The 16,767-nt window shown below is 41.7% G+C and overlaps 1 protein-coding gene across 4 annotated transcripts; it reads right to left on the reverse strand.

The window, feature by feature from the left end:
* Positions 1-1,490: 1,490 nt before the first annotated feature.
* MANSC4 (MANSC domain containing 4) lies at positions 1,491-16,293 on the reverse strand. 4 transcript variants are annotated; one of them, XM_061582521.1, is made up of 4 exons: positions 16,273-16,293; positions 10,354-10,710; positions 6,262-6,396; positions 1,491-2,552 (listed from the first exon to the last, which is right to left on the reverse strand). In XM_061582521.1, exons 2-4 carry the CDS (start codon positions 10,580-10,582, stop codon positions 1,867-1,869), a joined length of 1,050 nt encoding a protein of 349 aa, XP_061438505.1. In that variant the 5' UTR covers positions 10,583-10,710; positions 16,273-16,293; the 3' UTR covers positions 1,491-1,866. The 4 variants fall into 4 exon arrangements, with proteins under 4 accessions (XP_061438505.1, XP_061438501.1, XP_061438503.1 ...); XM_061582517.1 differs by lacking the exon at positions 16,273-16,293 and adding an exon at positions 14,825-15,070; XM_061582519.1 differs by lacking the exon at positions 16,273-16,293 and adding an exon at positions 14,729-14,815.
* Between the last annotated feature and the right edge of the window lie 474 nt (positions 16,294-16,767).

Raw genomic sequence — 16,767 nt, forward strand, 5'->3', positions numbered from 1 at the left:
TGGGGCTTTCGCAGCCCTAGCTCAACTCTTCTGCATGTGCTGTGCCCCCCCCCCATTATCCTTTCCTCTTGACATCTCCCACTTTACAATTAAGGTCATGAAATGACGCAGGCACACGTGTTCAAAAGCAGGACTTGTATGTGGCTCGCCCTTCGATTTGAAGCCCTTCCAAAACAGCGTACTAAGGATGTGAACTGCCCTAAGTAAGCAACGTACGTTTGCTAAGTAAGCAGAAACTAACGCAAATCCAGCTCTGATTGCCTTAAACTTTTTTTAGATTCCACACAAGATGGGGGTCATTTTCCCATAGAGATAATACTGTAATTTTAGGGAGGGACTGCTTTGGCAAGTGGCAATGCTCTTGTATTCCCATTCAAAATGCAATTACTGCATTTTGTATTGCAGTTATTTTTTGTGTGTCAGAGAACGGCACTCCCCAGACTACAATTCAGTCACAGCCGATACCCACACGCTCTTATGCTTGCAACCACAACAGGAAGCAACAGACACAGATTGTGTGGCATACAAGCATGAGGTAAGCTTCAGTGCAGTCATCACTTGCCTCTTGCAGTCCCAAGGAACAGCTTGTTCTCCATTTCTTCTCTGCTTCCCTGACTTTTTTTGGCTCACATGCAGCGTCTGCTAGATCTTATATGCAGCCAACACTTTTTAATGTCCTACAGCTTTGTCCAAGCATAAAATCTCCCAAACACTTCACCTGCATGTTTTAATGTGCATGTTGAAATTCTGAAAATTTCCCACGCAAACCAATGGTAGCTCATTATGTGGAATGGCGGTAGGAAATTTGCAGAAGGCAATTTGTACTCTGTGGGAGTGGGGGGGGAGGGGAACTGCAATACAGACATAATTATTCTGGTGTACCTTATACAAACTTGTGCTAAAGACTGCTATCTAAAGTGCTTTTGAACATGCCCAAAATTGTAAGAATGACTTGTTAATATCAGTGTTTATATTGGATCTTGGTGTTGTACGGCAGTTTTGAACCTTTGGCCCATGGGCCTAATTTGGCTTGGGAGGAGTGCTAACTAGACCTAAAAGGCAGTTTTCCCCAACCCACACCCACGTGCCCACCACCTGCCATTATATGTGACATCAGAGGTAAGGCAGGTAAAGACATGGTTGGAATTGACAGCATTAGTGAGTTCCCCATCAGGAACTCTAGTTCAGCTGAAAAGGCTGCTCTCCACTGATTGGCAATGACAGTTTCTTCAAAGAAGCTTGAGCTCGGTGCCAATTAGCTGATGGCCACTGAGAGACAACCCCTTTGAAGTTTGTTTGCAGACGGGCACAGTATAGATTCAAACCATGCCTGCAAATGGACATTTTTCTTCCAGTCTAGAGGAAAAAGGTCTCTTTACAGAGTTTGAATCTACAGTTTGAATCTAAACCCTGCATCTGCAAACGGATGTTGAAGTGGCTACCACTCACTTTGAAGTTGTCACCTGATGTTATAATGTCATGTAATTGGCAGGTGGTGGCCCCAATGGCCTATAGGGGTTGGTGGAGGTAAGGATCCAGTAAGGTAAGGAGGTAAGTATTTGCTTGTTGGAAGAGTTTGCTAGCCTGATATGTATGATTTTGCACAATGCACTGTATTATCCTATCAAGGAAAGGTGTTTTAAAAATGCTGTTCATATTGAAAACATATAAACTGAAATAGCAGATATATCTCCACTCTAGTTTAATGGCAAAATATTCAAAATACCTATCAGCAGTCAATTACTGATTGCATAGTCAATGACTTAAGTCTTCTAAGCAAGAAAAGTTACATTTTCCTGTCTTATACATCCACCATCCCACTCCATCTACCCTTTGGAATAAAAGCTCTTCACTGCATTTTGAATGTTAAAAACTATTTTTAACGATAGTGTATCTTATGAACTGTCTAGGTGCTGCAACTCCTTTCTGTCTTGGTTTATACCGACCACTCCTCTTTCGATGGCATCCTGTTACAAGAAAAATAGTGCAACAGCAAATCATAGTCAATGAAGAGCAAAGCACCACTGGAAGCAACCAGCTCCCCTTTTCCACCTCCTCCCACGTTGATTTCTGGCCTTCGGTGTTGTTCCTCCCACTGTACCCTTTGCTTTCATTCAAGAGTTTGCTGCTGTTCAGATGGGCTGGGCTGGGCATGTGTGACAACATCTTGAAAGATGTAAGCACAGAGGTAGGAAGTGCAGTTGTGCTGCCAGAAATGGATGTTGAGCCTTCCCTTTCTGAAATGTCTGGTACTGTAGTAAAATAGTCCTTCAGTGATGCATCTGTAGCTCCTAAATATGTGATGGATGCAGTCCTGTGAATTGGATCAGGTGCAATGCTTGCATTGTTGCTGCCGTTAGTTACCAGCTCTTGGACCTCTGCAGAAGATAAGGCTTCAGGAAGAAGATACCTTGAACTGGTTGTTGCATTCTGGCATTTTTCTAAATTAACAACCCTTGCACTTCCATGCCTTTCCCATTTATTAAGAGAGGACCTGGTATTCATATCTTTAAAAGAGAGCTTCTCAAACACAAGAAGATCTGGATCAACCCCTGTGAAGGCAGAATCCAAGCACAAGTATAAGATTAATTTCAGGGAGTCAACAAAATGCACCTCAGCTGGTTCCCACCTATCAGCCTTCCTAATTACACATGATGACATGCCTATGAGTGTATGAGCTGTCCATTAGCCTATTCGAAGAACGTAACAGCCTGCTGGATCAGGCCCGTGACCCATCCAGGTGCCCATAGGAAGCCCACAAGCAGGACCTAAGCACCAGAGCACTCCCCCTGCTGCGATCTCCAACAACTGGTATTCAGAAGTATACTCCTCTGACCACAGAGACAGATCATAGCTAAGAGCCACTAATTATCCTCCACAAATTTGTCTGCTCTTTTAACGCCATCCAAGTTGGTGGCCATCCCTGCCTCTTGTGGGAACAAATTCCAAAGTATAATTACGCACTATGGAGTGCTGTATCTATCCTGAATCTTCCAGCATTCATTAGATGTCCATGAGTTCTAGTGTTACGAGAGGGGAAGAAAAACTTTCTCCATGCCATGCATAATTTTATACACTTCTATCAAAGTAACCTCTTACTCGCCTTTTCTCTCAACTAAAAAGCCCCACATCCTACAACCTGTCCTCATAGGGGACTCGCTCCATCCCCTTGATTATTTTGGTTGCCCTTTTCTGAACCTTTTCCAATTCTACTATATCATTTTTGAGGTGTGGATCAGAACTGTACACAGTACTCCACTTGTGGTTGCACCATAGATTTGTACAATGGCATGATATAGGCAGTAAGGGTTTTTTTTGTGCTAACATGCATCATTGTACACTTGTTTACACTGAATTGCATTTGCCATTGTACTGCCCATTCACTCAGCTTGAAGAGGCCCCTTTGGAGCTCTTTGCAATCCCTTTTTGTTTTAACAACCCTGAACAATTTAGCATCATCAGCAAACTTGGCCACCTCACCTCTAACTCTAGGTTGTTTATGAATGAACATGTTATGATGCGACTTATTTGTATGAAGGTCACTTGTGACAAAAGTGGTATGTAAGTTCTAATATAATAATATAAAAAAATTTAAAAGCACAGGTCCCGATACCAATCCTTGGGGGACTCTACTTTTTATATCCCTCCACTCGGAAAACTGTCTATTTAATTCCTACTCTCTGCTTCCTGTTATTTAACTAGTTAATAATCCACAAGAGGACCTCTCCTCTTATTCCATGACTGCTAAGCTTACTCAGGAGTCTTCAGCAAGACATGTTCTTCTATAAGCTTGGTTATTTTATCTTTAACAACAGTTTCTGCCAGCTTTCCTGGGACAGACACTAAGCTAACTGGGCTGTAATTTCCAGAATCTTGCCTGGATTCCTTTTTAAAAATTATTTTTATTATTGTTATTGATTGCACTTATATACCACCTCATACCCGAAGCTCTTTTGGCAGTTTACAATAATTAAGAACATTTTAAAAAGTATACAACTTTAAACCATACCAAATTAAAACCCATAAAAACCGGCAGGCAAGTTAAAACACATGCTATTCAAATGCTGTTAAAAAAATGCCTCGGAGAAGAGGAAAGTCTTGACCTGGCGCCGAAAAGAACAGTGTTGGCATCAGGTGCACCTCATCAGGGAGATCATTCCATAATTTGGGGGGCACTACTGAGAAGACCCTCTCCCTTGTTGCCAGACTCCCAGCTTCCCTCGGAGTAGGCACCTGGAGGAGAACATTTGATGTTGAGTGTACGGGTGGGTTTGTGTTGGGAGAGGCGTTCCATCAGGTATTGTGGTCCCAAGCAATGTAAGGTTTTATCGGTTAAAACCTGCACCATGAATCGGGCTCGGAAACTTACAGGCAGCCAATGCAAGCGGACCACAATCGGCTTTATATGTTCAAACCGTCTGGTCGCTGTTACCAAACTGGCCACTGCATTTTGCACAAGCTGCAGGTTCTGAACCATCTTCAAAGGCAGCCCCACGTAGAGTGTATTGCAGTAATCTAACTTGAAAGTTACCAGAGTAGGGACAACTGAAGCCAGGTTATCCCTGTCCAAATAGGGGCATAGCTGGGCCACCAACCGGAGTTGGTAGAAGGCACTCCATGCCACCGAAACTAAAATTGGTGTTACGTTGGCCACTTTCCAGTCCTCTAGTATGCAGCCAGATCTGAGGGACAATTTTGCATTTGAGTTCTTTGAGAACTCTCGAGTTGGATGCAATCCAGATCTGGCAAAGCCATTAGGAGCAGTCATTAGGGGACTTGAGGTGCCATTAGTACACTGATCTCTTGGAAACATTTGAGTCAATCATAGCTAAGCAAACTGAGTGAGGGCCAATAAAATGAGCTTGAATCCTGGCAAGACGGAGGCTCTGGGCGAGTGGTTCCTGTCTTCAAGAGACAGGTCAGTCACCTGTTCTGGATGGGGCTGCATCCTAGATGAAAAATCACATACTGCAGCCAACAACCCAAAAGCTGATCTAAACAAGTGTTTTTACGTGCTTCCTTTCCAACTGGGCAGGCAGGATCTGAATTCAAGTCAGAGATTTGTTGATTCCCTGCCAGCTGAAACTCCTGCGTACACAGAGCCTCACCTTCAGGTTTCATTAAACTGCAGACATCAGGTGGGCAAAAGTACTCCTGAAGATATAAAGCCACAGTTCAAAACAAAACATGGCTGAAGCATGTGCTAGCAACAGTTCAACTATCACACAGCTTCAGTGAAATGCTGTACACAAGTACTGTGCAACTGGAGGTGAGGCAAAGTCATTGGACATATTTCCACACCCCTCTGCAAGGTGTCCCTACATTTCAGATGGAGGAGACTAAGCATCCCTCAACCCCAACCTCACTGAACAGATCCCATCAGAATCCATTATTAAGGAAGAAGCAACTCTCCTGTCGCAGACACTGATTCTCTGCTCCAGCATCTAATTTGTTGGCATCTGTTAATCCTAGTAAGTAAGGAGGGCAGGGGGGCCCTCCGACAGGAGTGTCTTTGGGGTAGCAGGACAAACGGGATAAGAGGTGGTGTGGCTCTGCCTCTTCCTAGTTGTTATGGGCACCATCTGCAATTCTGCCTCTCCTTGCTAACCCTCCTGATTTCCTGACTTCACAGTTTAAATGAGGGTTCTTCCTTTGTGTGTGAGGTGCTAGACCAGGGGTGGGGAACTTTTGGCCCTCCAGATGTTGCTGAACTACAACTCCGATCAGCCCCAGTAAGCATGGCCAATGGCCAGGCATGATAGGAGCTGTAGTTCAGCAACATCTGGGGGGCCACAGGTTCTTTGCCCCTATGCCAGAGCATCCACAGGTGTGTAGCATCTCATATTCTCCCATATCTGTGTGAAGACTGGAAATATTATCTCTTTTTTTCTTAGTGATCTTCCCATCACAATTAAGTGGAATCATAACAAACAACAGAGCACAGTTCCCTAGGATTATTTGTTGTGTTGTACAGGCTAAATATATATATTATATTAAAATATGCATTATAATGAACACATATGGTGGAACTCTGATGCTACTGTTTTTGTTTTTTGGTAAAGAAAGAAAAGCAGCAGTGGGAAATGACTGGGAAAGAAGAAGGTCCTGGCAGGGAAAAGGTAAAACCCTCCCCACCACTCTTCTACTCTAAATTTCCATCTCCCCAATCTGCCTTAATGTTCCATGTGCTGCCTGCTTTGTTACACACATTTGCATGTCGCATACAACCCTTTCTTCTTTGTGCGCATAATGATGCCTTACCTGGTGTGATGTTGTACAACACAACATTGATCCAAGGCTTCAGTATGCAACTTTCCAGTGCTGGACAATAAACATGCAAGCAGTTGAGGCTCCTGTTATTGATTTCAAAGTAGAAAACTGCCAAGTTGCAGGAAACTAAGAACAGGGGAAGAAGGAAAGCATTGTGTTGACTTTTGGTCTAAAGGCAAGGATCCATATCTTGCCTACACCTGAATACATCTCCTTTAGACTAACCTGTGGGCGACATAGCCTTTTGTGTTAATGTGTTGCCACCACAGCTCACAGCGCATGGAAATGGGATCCTTTAAAAACTGGTCACGGAACTGCGTTGAAATCAAACCTAACTGGTGACTGAAGCATTGAATTGACTTGCCTTTTAAAGAACTGCATGCGCATGAAGATGTTCTGTATGACCGAGACAAGCATTTGTATGGAAACTCTTATCATACAGGTACAGTCGCCAGAGTGGCAAATTTGGCTGCAGCTCTTTGTCAAGCATAGGTCTTGTTCCCTGCAATTTGTAGAAAGGCCCTTGGATATCATGCCAGAATACCAAATTCTGGCTTACCTAGTTGGGCATATTATGACACACACACTGATAAGAACAGTCAGTATAGAAATCCCTGACCAATCATGAATACACATGTCTTTCTCCAATATTTTACAACAGGAACTGGGAGTGCAGGTGGAGGTACACAGTCCATTTTAGCCTTATGCACAAAGAGCCTCTCAGAATCCTCCACCCTATTTGTGGGCAGAGAAATTGGGAGCACCAAGTCCTCCAACGGTTTATTTGCCTCACCACTAGCAGAAGCAGTTTCTTTCTCCCTACAGTTCCACCACTTCCTTTTGTTGTTCCCATATGTTTCTGGGATTCCACCTCCTGATATTCCACGCCTGGATCAGAAAATCCCCCCCAGGGAAAGTCTGCCTCAGCCTGGGTCAGATATGCACTCTGAAACCCCAAGCTTCAGTCCCGCCACCTTTTCTCCCCAAAGGTGACCCACTGGTATAGACTGTCAGTATAATTGGCATAGAAAAAGGTATAGAATAGGACCCTGATTTGGTAGCACACGTGACCAAGCTGACACGCGGGATTTAAAACAAGCTTTATTATTTACAAGATGTTAAATGTTAATAATTATTAAGATGTTGTCCCTACTCTACTTACCTAGCCTACCCCTCTAACCACAATAAAACCTCCCTCAGCACCCTAGTACTGCCCTGGGCAGGCTCAGTCTTTTATGCTCGCCAGCATTAATCACAGGAACACGCAAAAAGCTTTTCCTGTTAGCCCACCTCAGCCATATTGACTCTGTCCCTTGAATCCACCAGGTAACAATTTTTTAAAACAAAAGTTGGCAGCCATAAATATTAGGACAGATTCTGCTTCAATACTTAGCCAGTGTGTTGGGAGTGGCTAGTGTGCTGGCCTTAGTCCATGCAACCTCAGGTTCAAAGTCTCAAATAATTCATGCAAGGCAACTGTTACTAAAGAGAAGAGAAAATGGAGGTTTATAAAACGCCAGAATAAGGTTTTTAAAGAACATTTCTTAAGATTTTTCTTTTTCTCACACTTTTATTTTTTTAAAAAGGCCACTCCACGGAATTTTCTCCAAATATTCACCATTTTTTGTGGCAGCTGCCATCCCCACCCCAATCTCTCAGAATGACACCTCAGTTTGGAGCATTGTGGAGGATACAAACCTGGCACTTTAAGGTACTTGCTTAGCATGCATAAGCAAGTATAGCAAGGAAACATCCTGCTGCTGCCCTGTATTTTGACCAAGAAAAAAGCTTCACTAAAATAAATAAATCTGGCAACCAACCCACAAACTTCGGACAATTGGTCCAGAGGTCAAAAAATGTCAGGGGGCTAGCAGCCATATGGAGGTGTGTTCATACTTCTGACCAATAATCATTAGAACCACCATAAGCTAACTCTAAAATGTCCAAATATACAAGACAGAATTTAGTATGCTGGCATGGTTACTTATCAGGTTATCTAAACATCTTTAAATGTGAGTTTTGTTGTGCCAATTCAGTGCTTCGCTAATGATGAGGTCACTCCATTAGATCTCATTTCAATCATTTCCTTTATCTTCCCAACTCATATCTTGCTCCAACTGTGCAACACAGAATTGCTCTTTGTTAAAAGCTCAGTTCTGAAACTTAACAACCTACGGCTGGAGAAAGGGAAGAGTAGGCTTGGAAGACTATTACAAACTGTAGTTAGCATTACCAAGTTAAGTAATGGCAGGCAACTGTCTCAAACCCAGAAAAGAAAGGGGGTGCACCCACAGGAAAAATGCAACAGGTTTAGGAACGATTATAATTTTATGAACAATTCACAATGCTTTTCAAATATCAATTATCAGGAGAAACTGTTCAATCGTCAAATAGCCACAAAACTTCACCTCCGTCTAGCGTTCCACTTTTTAAGAAACTCGTGAGATACAGAGCTGTGCATTGGGAAATGTGAACATTATTGCACCTAACTGGCTTACCTGTTGCAGGCCTCAATCCTATTGAAAATTCACTTTTCATTAGAAATGTATTTTAAACTGTTGTAACCCACCCTGAAACCTCAGGGTCAGCAGGTAATAAATTAAATAATTAATAACAAGAATACGAATAATGGTTATAAAAATGTAAGTTGTGTCTCTGCAGCACCAAGTCAGACCGTTGGTACATCTATCTCAGTAATATCTACCCTGACTGGCAGCAACTCTCCAGGGTTTCAAGCAGCAGTTTCTCCCAGCCCTACCTGGAAATGATGGGGATTGTACCTGGGACCTCTGCATGCAAGGCAGACGCTCTGCTGCTGAGCGATGGCCCTTCTCCTAATAGGCTCAACAGTACAGTTTTAATACTATGAATATGCTCTACATATCCCAGGGTCTTTCCAACGTCTAGGGTTGTGCCATTAGTTCACGTACAGTCCTCTATTTAATATAGGCCTACCTTAAGTCTACCACATCTCCACTTCTTGTGCTGCCTCTGAGATTGTGGTGGTATTAGCTGAGGGATAGTCCAATGCCCAGTTTGGCTTTAGCAAACTTCTCCCCCAACTCTAGTGTCATCCCAGCAGGACTCTTCTTATGCTCGTATGATTTACAACCATTAGGCACCTGAGTATTTCCATGTCTGTATTAAGAGTGAATTCAGAAATATAAACAGAATTTTGAAATTTGTTTTCTGAAAGCCTTTTAGTTATGAATCATAGCTCCTAGGCCTAACAGTCCCCTTTGTGCCCACATCTTTCTGTGAAACAAAGTAAAGAAGACAGAATGGCACTAGATCAGGTGTACTCGTCTTTAGTTTCAAAAGAAATGTGCAGTTCCAAATTTTGGATCCATTAGTCCTAGAAAAAGGAAGAGGACAATGAGGGTTCTATATAATCTAAGAGCTCACATTCCATAGTGTGAATTGGGTCCTAATAAGGTTGTTTCAATATGAAAGATGGCGGAATGTGTGTGGAAGGTCAGCTGGTATACTGCAAGGACCCTGTGGGGTACAATACACTTGGCACATAGAGACGTTTTGCAACATTCTGTGGCGTTCCTATCACTAAGTGCCAGCCCATCGTAACAGCAGGACCAGAAGTACTGCCTTTCACATCTCTCCTTAGCAGGAAATAACAACCTGCATTTATGCCAGAGAAAATAAAGTACAAGATACCACTACATTATGATGACCCCAGTAACTAAGAATCAAGACTGTTTCTATCTACATAGTTAATGTATTTCAAACGCATAGCTCCACTCTGGGTTCTGTTTCATGGTCACTCTTGAGCGTGACAAAATGTTGAGACATGCTTTTTTACACCTGCATGCATGTACATATATGCATTTTAAAAAATATGTTTTTAAAGATTTGTTTTAGTATATTTTAAAGTCTGTTCTTAAGATGTTTTAGAGTATTCTTACTGTTTTCTTTGCCGCCCTGGGCCTCTTCTGGGAGGAAGGGCAGGATATAAATGTAATACATACATACATAAACAAACAAACAAATACAAAACGTATGCTTTCATCATATTTGGTTTTTAATGTGGACTATTATTCTTTACAGAGGAAGAAAATGATTTCTTACCATTCTTCATGAGGCAACATGTCTGACTGCACTGCTGGGCTGTGGCTTCTGTGTATACTTTAAGGATGTAGGCCCCTCTTCTCTGTGAATGCTCCAGATCAATTGTAAGGCCTGGGAATTGTCGAATCCAACAGTTTTTGTAAAAAGTGGTGGGTGAGCAAAAGCAGTCTGATCTCCACACCCAGCCCAAAAGCAGAAAGATTTCTGATACAGTCACCTGCAGAAACATCTCAGTAGAAGAATTTTCTCCAAAGCAGAAATATAGTTCTCTGAAGATAACGTGTTGTGATGCGTCAGTGGGTTAAACAATCTATCTTCTCACAGACTGTGGTCATGGTCTTCCAGGGTAAAACTATGCTGGAATGACAAAAGCCATTTTCAAACATATATGACAAATTTTTCTCATCTCTGGGCTGCAGAGACTCTGAAGCTCACTCAATTTAATCTCTTTCTATACTTCACACAGTGGTTTATCACTTAAAGCTGGGCCCCATGTTCTTGAGCCGATTTTGTTTAGTGTAATTAGAGGTGGAGATCCTCCGTGGCGCAGAGTGGTAAGCAGTATGATCAGAATTAAAGTTGGATTATACAGCCACGAGACTGGCTGTATACTATAGCCAGAATGGATTTTTCACATTCCGCAATGTTAAATGGAAAATACCCCCATGCCATTCTGATGCTTCCCATAAGCTCATTTCAAAACAAACCTTACAGAACTTAAAGTCCTGAACTCAGAAACACTTGCTTAACAACCCTCTACATTTTCATGGTGATACACAAAGTCAGAGAGAATAGAGTTCAAAGTCTAAAAAGAGAAGAGAGACAAAAACTCCAGAGCCCTTTTGGACATTCTTCTCTGAGAGTTCTCATAATCTGTTGAAATTCATTAAAAATCAGCCATGTTCACAGAGTACCTGTAATCCTAACACTGACCTTGCCCCATACTCTGGCCTTCATCTTCTGCAGTTTAAAAGTTAAAAAAAAAGCCTGACTGATTTTTAATTAATGTAATAAATTTTGACTTGAACTCAATGATAATGTCAGCCATGCCCAGTAAGAACCAAGTGTCAGTGTTCTAAAAGCCAGACTCACAGCTGCTGGGCTTGGCTAATCAGGGGACCACACCAACACCAGACTGTGATTTCGTGAGACAGTCATGGCTTCCCCCAACAATCCTGGGAAGTGTAGTTTGTGAAAGGTGCTGAGAGGAGATTCCTATTCAACTGACAGAGCTCCAGTGGCCAGACTGGTTTAACAGTCAGCCAAGCCACTCTGTTTGTAGGTCTGTGAGGGGAACAGGGCGTCTCCTAGCAACTCTCAGCACCCTTCACTAACTACACTTCCCAGGATTCTTTGAGAGAAGCCATGTCTGTCCAAAGTGAAATAAAGGCCTGGTGTGGATGTGGCCAGGGACAGCTTTGGTTTAAATTTGGGTGGGAGGCTACATGTGCCTGCTGTAGAATAAAAAGGTGGGGGAAACCCTGAAAAGCAATATTTTCTTTTTGGAAAGGAAAGGGGCTTCCCCTCTGACCAGTTGGAAAAAAAGAGGATGCATGTTTTCAGCCTGCTATGTTTAAACCACTTCATTTAAGGCAAGGTGGGCATGGTCAATTAAAAACATAGAGCACACCTAGAATTTTGCTGTAATGTATTTCACCTCCCACTGTTTTATCTTGTGCAAATTGAAACACTCCTGAGGTCCACTTAAGACTATTCTGCAGATTAGTCAGTGCCATTATTCCTCAATTGTTTTTGGAGCTTTTTTAGTGTAAATTTTGCAAAGTGTTGTGCTGTACTTCACATATTCACAGAAACAGAAATAGAAACAAAAGAAAATGATTTCCTATAGGAAACTTCACTGAAATTGCAAAGTAAATCAAAACTATTTAAAGTGCCCATCTGAACTATAACAGCTGCCTTAATAATGTTGCTTCCTCCCTGCTAAAACAAGATCAGCATAGCACATGTCTTGTTTCTGTTATTTGGGCTGATTGCAGGTGTTACCACCACTCACCATATGCTCAGAGGCACATGTTACCAAATTCTTCCAAGCTACACAGGAAGTGGACTGGACTGTGAAAGACCAACCCAAATCGTGTTTACATTTTGACAAATTTGTAGGGCAGTCCAATATCTCAGAGAAGAGGTCAGGTATCCTGCTACCTTGGTGCATTCATTGGAGCTGCCCAATTTCCCTGCTTTTTAAAGTTTGATATAAATATCTGCGGGCTATAGGTACATTCTTAAACCGCAATGTTTTTTGCCTATTAGTGAATATAAATAATGTTTGACATTGTTTCCAGTTTTAAGTGTACTTTCTGGTAGTGGACTAATCTCTTGTGGTTTCACTATGCAAACCAAGCATTTCAGTTACATTTCCCCCCATTAGGCATTATAACTTGAAAGTGTGCGTAATTTTATGTGAAAAGAAATCAGTTCAACAGGCAAGAGCTGCAACAAAATGTTGCAGTGGGATACCTTCAGTCTGTTATCCATGCCTTTGCCCACAAAACTCCATTCCTTCCCCCCTCCCACACACATAGAGCCAAAGCAGCATTTCACAGCCACTGAGCATGCTCAGACTTCAATGAATAATAAATGAATCAAATACATAACTCTGTTGTTTCTCATGCAGCCCATGAGATTCTGATATCTGTTCAAATTTTGAGTTTTAACTTAAAAATTTCAACAGCACATATAAGTCTGACTCCTAAAAAGGAGCAGAAATGTTTTTCTTTAGTACTAAACTATGTTTTTTTGTTTTAAAAAACAAAAACTATGTTTTAAACTATGTTTTTAAAAAATTGTAATAATTGCTTCTTTTGCAATTAGGATACTTGGTAAAATTCAGAATGAGAATAGTCATAATCCTATAGGTTATTTATTTTATTTAGACAATTTAGAAACTGCTTATTTTTAAACAAAACTATTCAAAATCTTTCAACTTACATTGTATACCATTTAAACAGCAAATACAAAAAAGAATCAAGGAATGTCTACATTTTATAAATCACAATTAACTAAACTGAACATCCTCTTTAATATCATAATAAACAATATGCGTAACATCAGGCAGAAAATACAAGGAAAATTCATAATAAACATAGCGCTCAACTGAACAAAATAACCTCTAAACATCAGGAAGAAAAATTACAAATAAAAATCAAGTAAAAAAATGGATTCAACCTTTTTAAATAACATGACAATCAGGCAAAAGAAAATCAACCCACGTCCCAACCAAGGTGTATGTGGGGGGCACTCCCCCCCAAATTCTAAATGTAATTGTGGGTCAAGTGGGTTGCTAATAGGGTTTCCAGGTTCAGGGCCTGAGACTGATCCTGTATCTTTAGGAGAAGAGAAAGTCAGCCAAGTGCAGGTGTTCTTGCAACTCTGTAATGGGAAAAACCACAAGGTGGAATTCTCCTTTCCCCCTGCACAACTTTTAAAGATACAGAAGACCTCTTGGAGGCCGGGCCTGGCAACCAAGAGTTCTTCTGTATCTTTTAAAGTTGTGCAGGGGGGACAGAGAATTCCACCTTGTGGTTTTTCCCATTACAGAGTTGCAAGAACACCTGCACTTGGCTGACTTTCTCTTCTCCTAAAGATACAGGATCAGTCTCAGGCCCTGAACCTGGAAACCTGAGTTGCCAATGACCTGTAATAGCAGTTCATAGACCTTTCCCACCCCCCTAGAAATATTTTTGCGGACACTCTTGCTCCAAACCACCATATATCAATCATATCCTTAAACAACCCAATCCAATCCAATCCCCAACTCCCTACATAGCAATAAATACAACATAAATTACAGCTAAAATACCTACCATTCAGTTTCACGCATACCCTTACAGGAGCAACACACATCAAACATATCAGTATTCTAAACTAATACACTCAAACTTACTATTCTAGGACATCCTCAGACATCCACACTTTCCAACTGTGCAAACACTCACATAATTAAATTCTGCATGCTCAAACAACAACCCACTCACAAGTCTATACCATGAGAACCAGCCAAAGCAACAAAACACAAACACCCCCTAAATAAAGGATTCATACCAAGGAGTCCCCATTGTCTAATTTGTGTGTGGGGGTACACACAACAGAATCTATCCCTAACAACAGGCTCTCACCCTGGCGATACAGAAAAACTTTATCCAACTTTCCAACATACTAGGCAATGATGCTTCCTACAACTCTCACCCGAGGGACCAAAAACTATCCACATGTCAGGCTCTCACCCTAAGAAGATGTAGGAATCAGTGCCTCCAAGTTCATATACAACCTGTCTATAGAACCTCACACATTTCTCTGTAGAAAAAGAAAGAAAAACAGTGGCAAGAGCCAGTAAAAATTCAATGGGAGGGGGTACCTGTGGCAACCCTGAAGGCAGTCCTAGAAACATCAGCAACTGTCAGCCTGTTGCCCAGCTGAAGATAATGAGCCAGATAAGAAGGCTCCCACTCACATTTCACTTGCCAACCTCTTTCCAGCACCTGCAAGGCACAGTGATGATTTCTCCTGGATGGGGATGGACAAAAAGTACTTCCATATCCCTTCTACCCCAGCAGGATCTTTCTTTCTCCAGCATACTTCTCACACACATTCACCCAGTATTGCCCAGAGTCTTTGAGAGGCCCATAGCTGGTCAGGCTGGAAAAAGCCAGTTCTGGAAGCAGCAGCAACAATAGGCCTGTTGCCCAGCTGAAGATAAGAAGCCCAGTAACAAGCCTGTCACTCACATAGCCTGTTGGTTGGCTCATCCCTCACCAGCACTTACAAGGTGCAGTGATGTTTTCTTGGGGAAGTTCAACACCCCTTCTGGTTCACTTTGCACACACTCACCCAGTCTTGCCCAGAGTCCTCTTATGGGCAGTAGTGGCTAATTTCAGCATTCAGTTTTGATTTTCATTTTTCATTATTACAGGATTAGATACATTTTTAACATGCAATGATCTTATACTTGTCTGCTCAGAAGTAAGTCCCACTGACTTAAGCAGGCGGGTATAAAACTGTAGCTTTAATCATCAGATATCCTAGTTACACCTTCTTTCCATGTAGCATGCTTATCTCATTACATCTTATAAGATTATTTGCTGCCTGATTACTGTGTACAGCAACAAAGCTTTGGCTCATAGTTCTCCTGATCCTCTCCAGACCTTTAATTCTCAACCTGTATAAGAAGATGCTGCAAGTTAGAGGTTCCCAAACTGTAGTCCAGGGACCACCAGTGTCCATGAGCTTCATTCCGGCGGTCTATGGCGTGTTTGTGGAATTGTGGTTGCAGACAGGAGATGACACACACTGCATTAAATATTCATATTTATTTTTATTGCTTTTCTTATTTGTTATATTTTATTGTATTACAATTTGCAATGTACAGAATAAATTACAATATATATGAAACAAAATAAGCAATAAAATACAATTAAAAATTATACAGCATCTGGCACAGTGCATTACAGTTGCTACAACAGGCAAAAGAAAAACTTTAAGTGGTCTGCAAAGACCCCCAGCAATTTTCAAGAGGTCTATGGGGGGGGGAATTGGGAATCACTGTTGTGATATGAATCCTCCATCTGAGTTTTTAAAAAGTATAAATAATTATATTTGCCTGAAATTTGATATTTTATATCCCAGACAGAAGAATTAGGAAGAAAAACACAAACATGGCTATAGCAAATCTCACCAAAAGTAAGCACTGTATCAGCATTCTTACCTGAACTCTGTGGAGGTGGTTGTTTCTCCAACAGGGAAAAGCAGAAGGATATATTTTGTTGGCAAAAAGACAGGCAGGATAGCTAGTTTTAGACTAAACATTAAAAAAAGGACCCATTTGTAAATCCATGTATAATTTTACATTGTGAGATTTGAAACTTGATTTAATTTTGATTATGGATTTATAAAAGTACCTACTTGAGAGCAGCAGGTAGATTGTAAATTGTCAGCGAAATCTGTGCTGAATGATGAAACTGTTCCCCTTTGCACACTCTCCCTACATGCAGAAATAATAGCAGAATGCCTCTCTTTGAGATCCAGTGCCTCGTTGTTAACTCCTCTCCTACCAAGGAGCCAAAGAAACCGAATCCATGTCAACCTGATACTATTCAATAAAGGCCATACATTTGTCATTATTGGTTCTTTGTTGCTAAGGTCTGGCAGACAGGGATCCCTTACCCAGTTCAATCTGGCTTCAGCTGGCCTCAGGCTGTAACGCTGAAACAGGGGTGAAGTGACAGGCAGGAGCTTCTCGCCGCCAGAGCTCAGGACCAATGCACTGCCACTCTGCTCAGACAGGCTCTGGGGATAATAGGGTTAGGCAAAAGTCCCTTGACTGGCTTAGGTGATCATGGCCTGAGTGTAAGAAACCCTCCCCACCTTTTCTAGTGAGAGATTATAGCCTGGAGTTGA

The sequence above is a fragment of the Rhineura floridana genome, chromosome 8 (assembly GCF_030035675.1).
Source record: "Rhineura floridana isolate rRhiFlo1 chromosome 8, rRhiFlo1.hap2, whole genome shotgun sequence".
NCBI classification, from domain to species: Eukaryota; Metazoa; Chordata; class Lepidosauria; order Squamata; family Rhineuridae; genus Rhineura; species Rhineura floridana.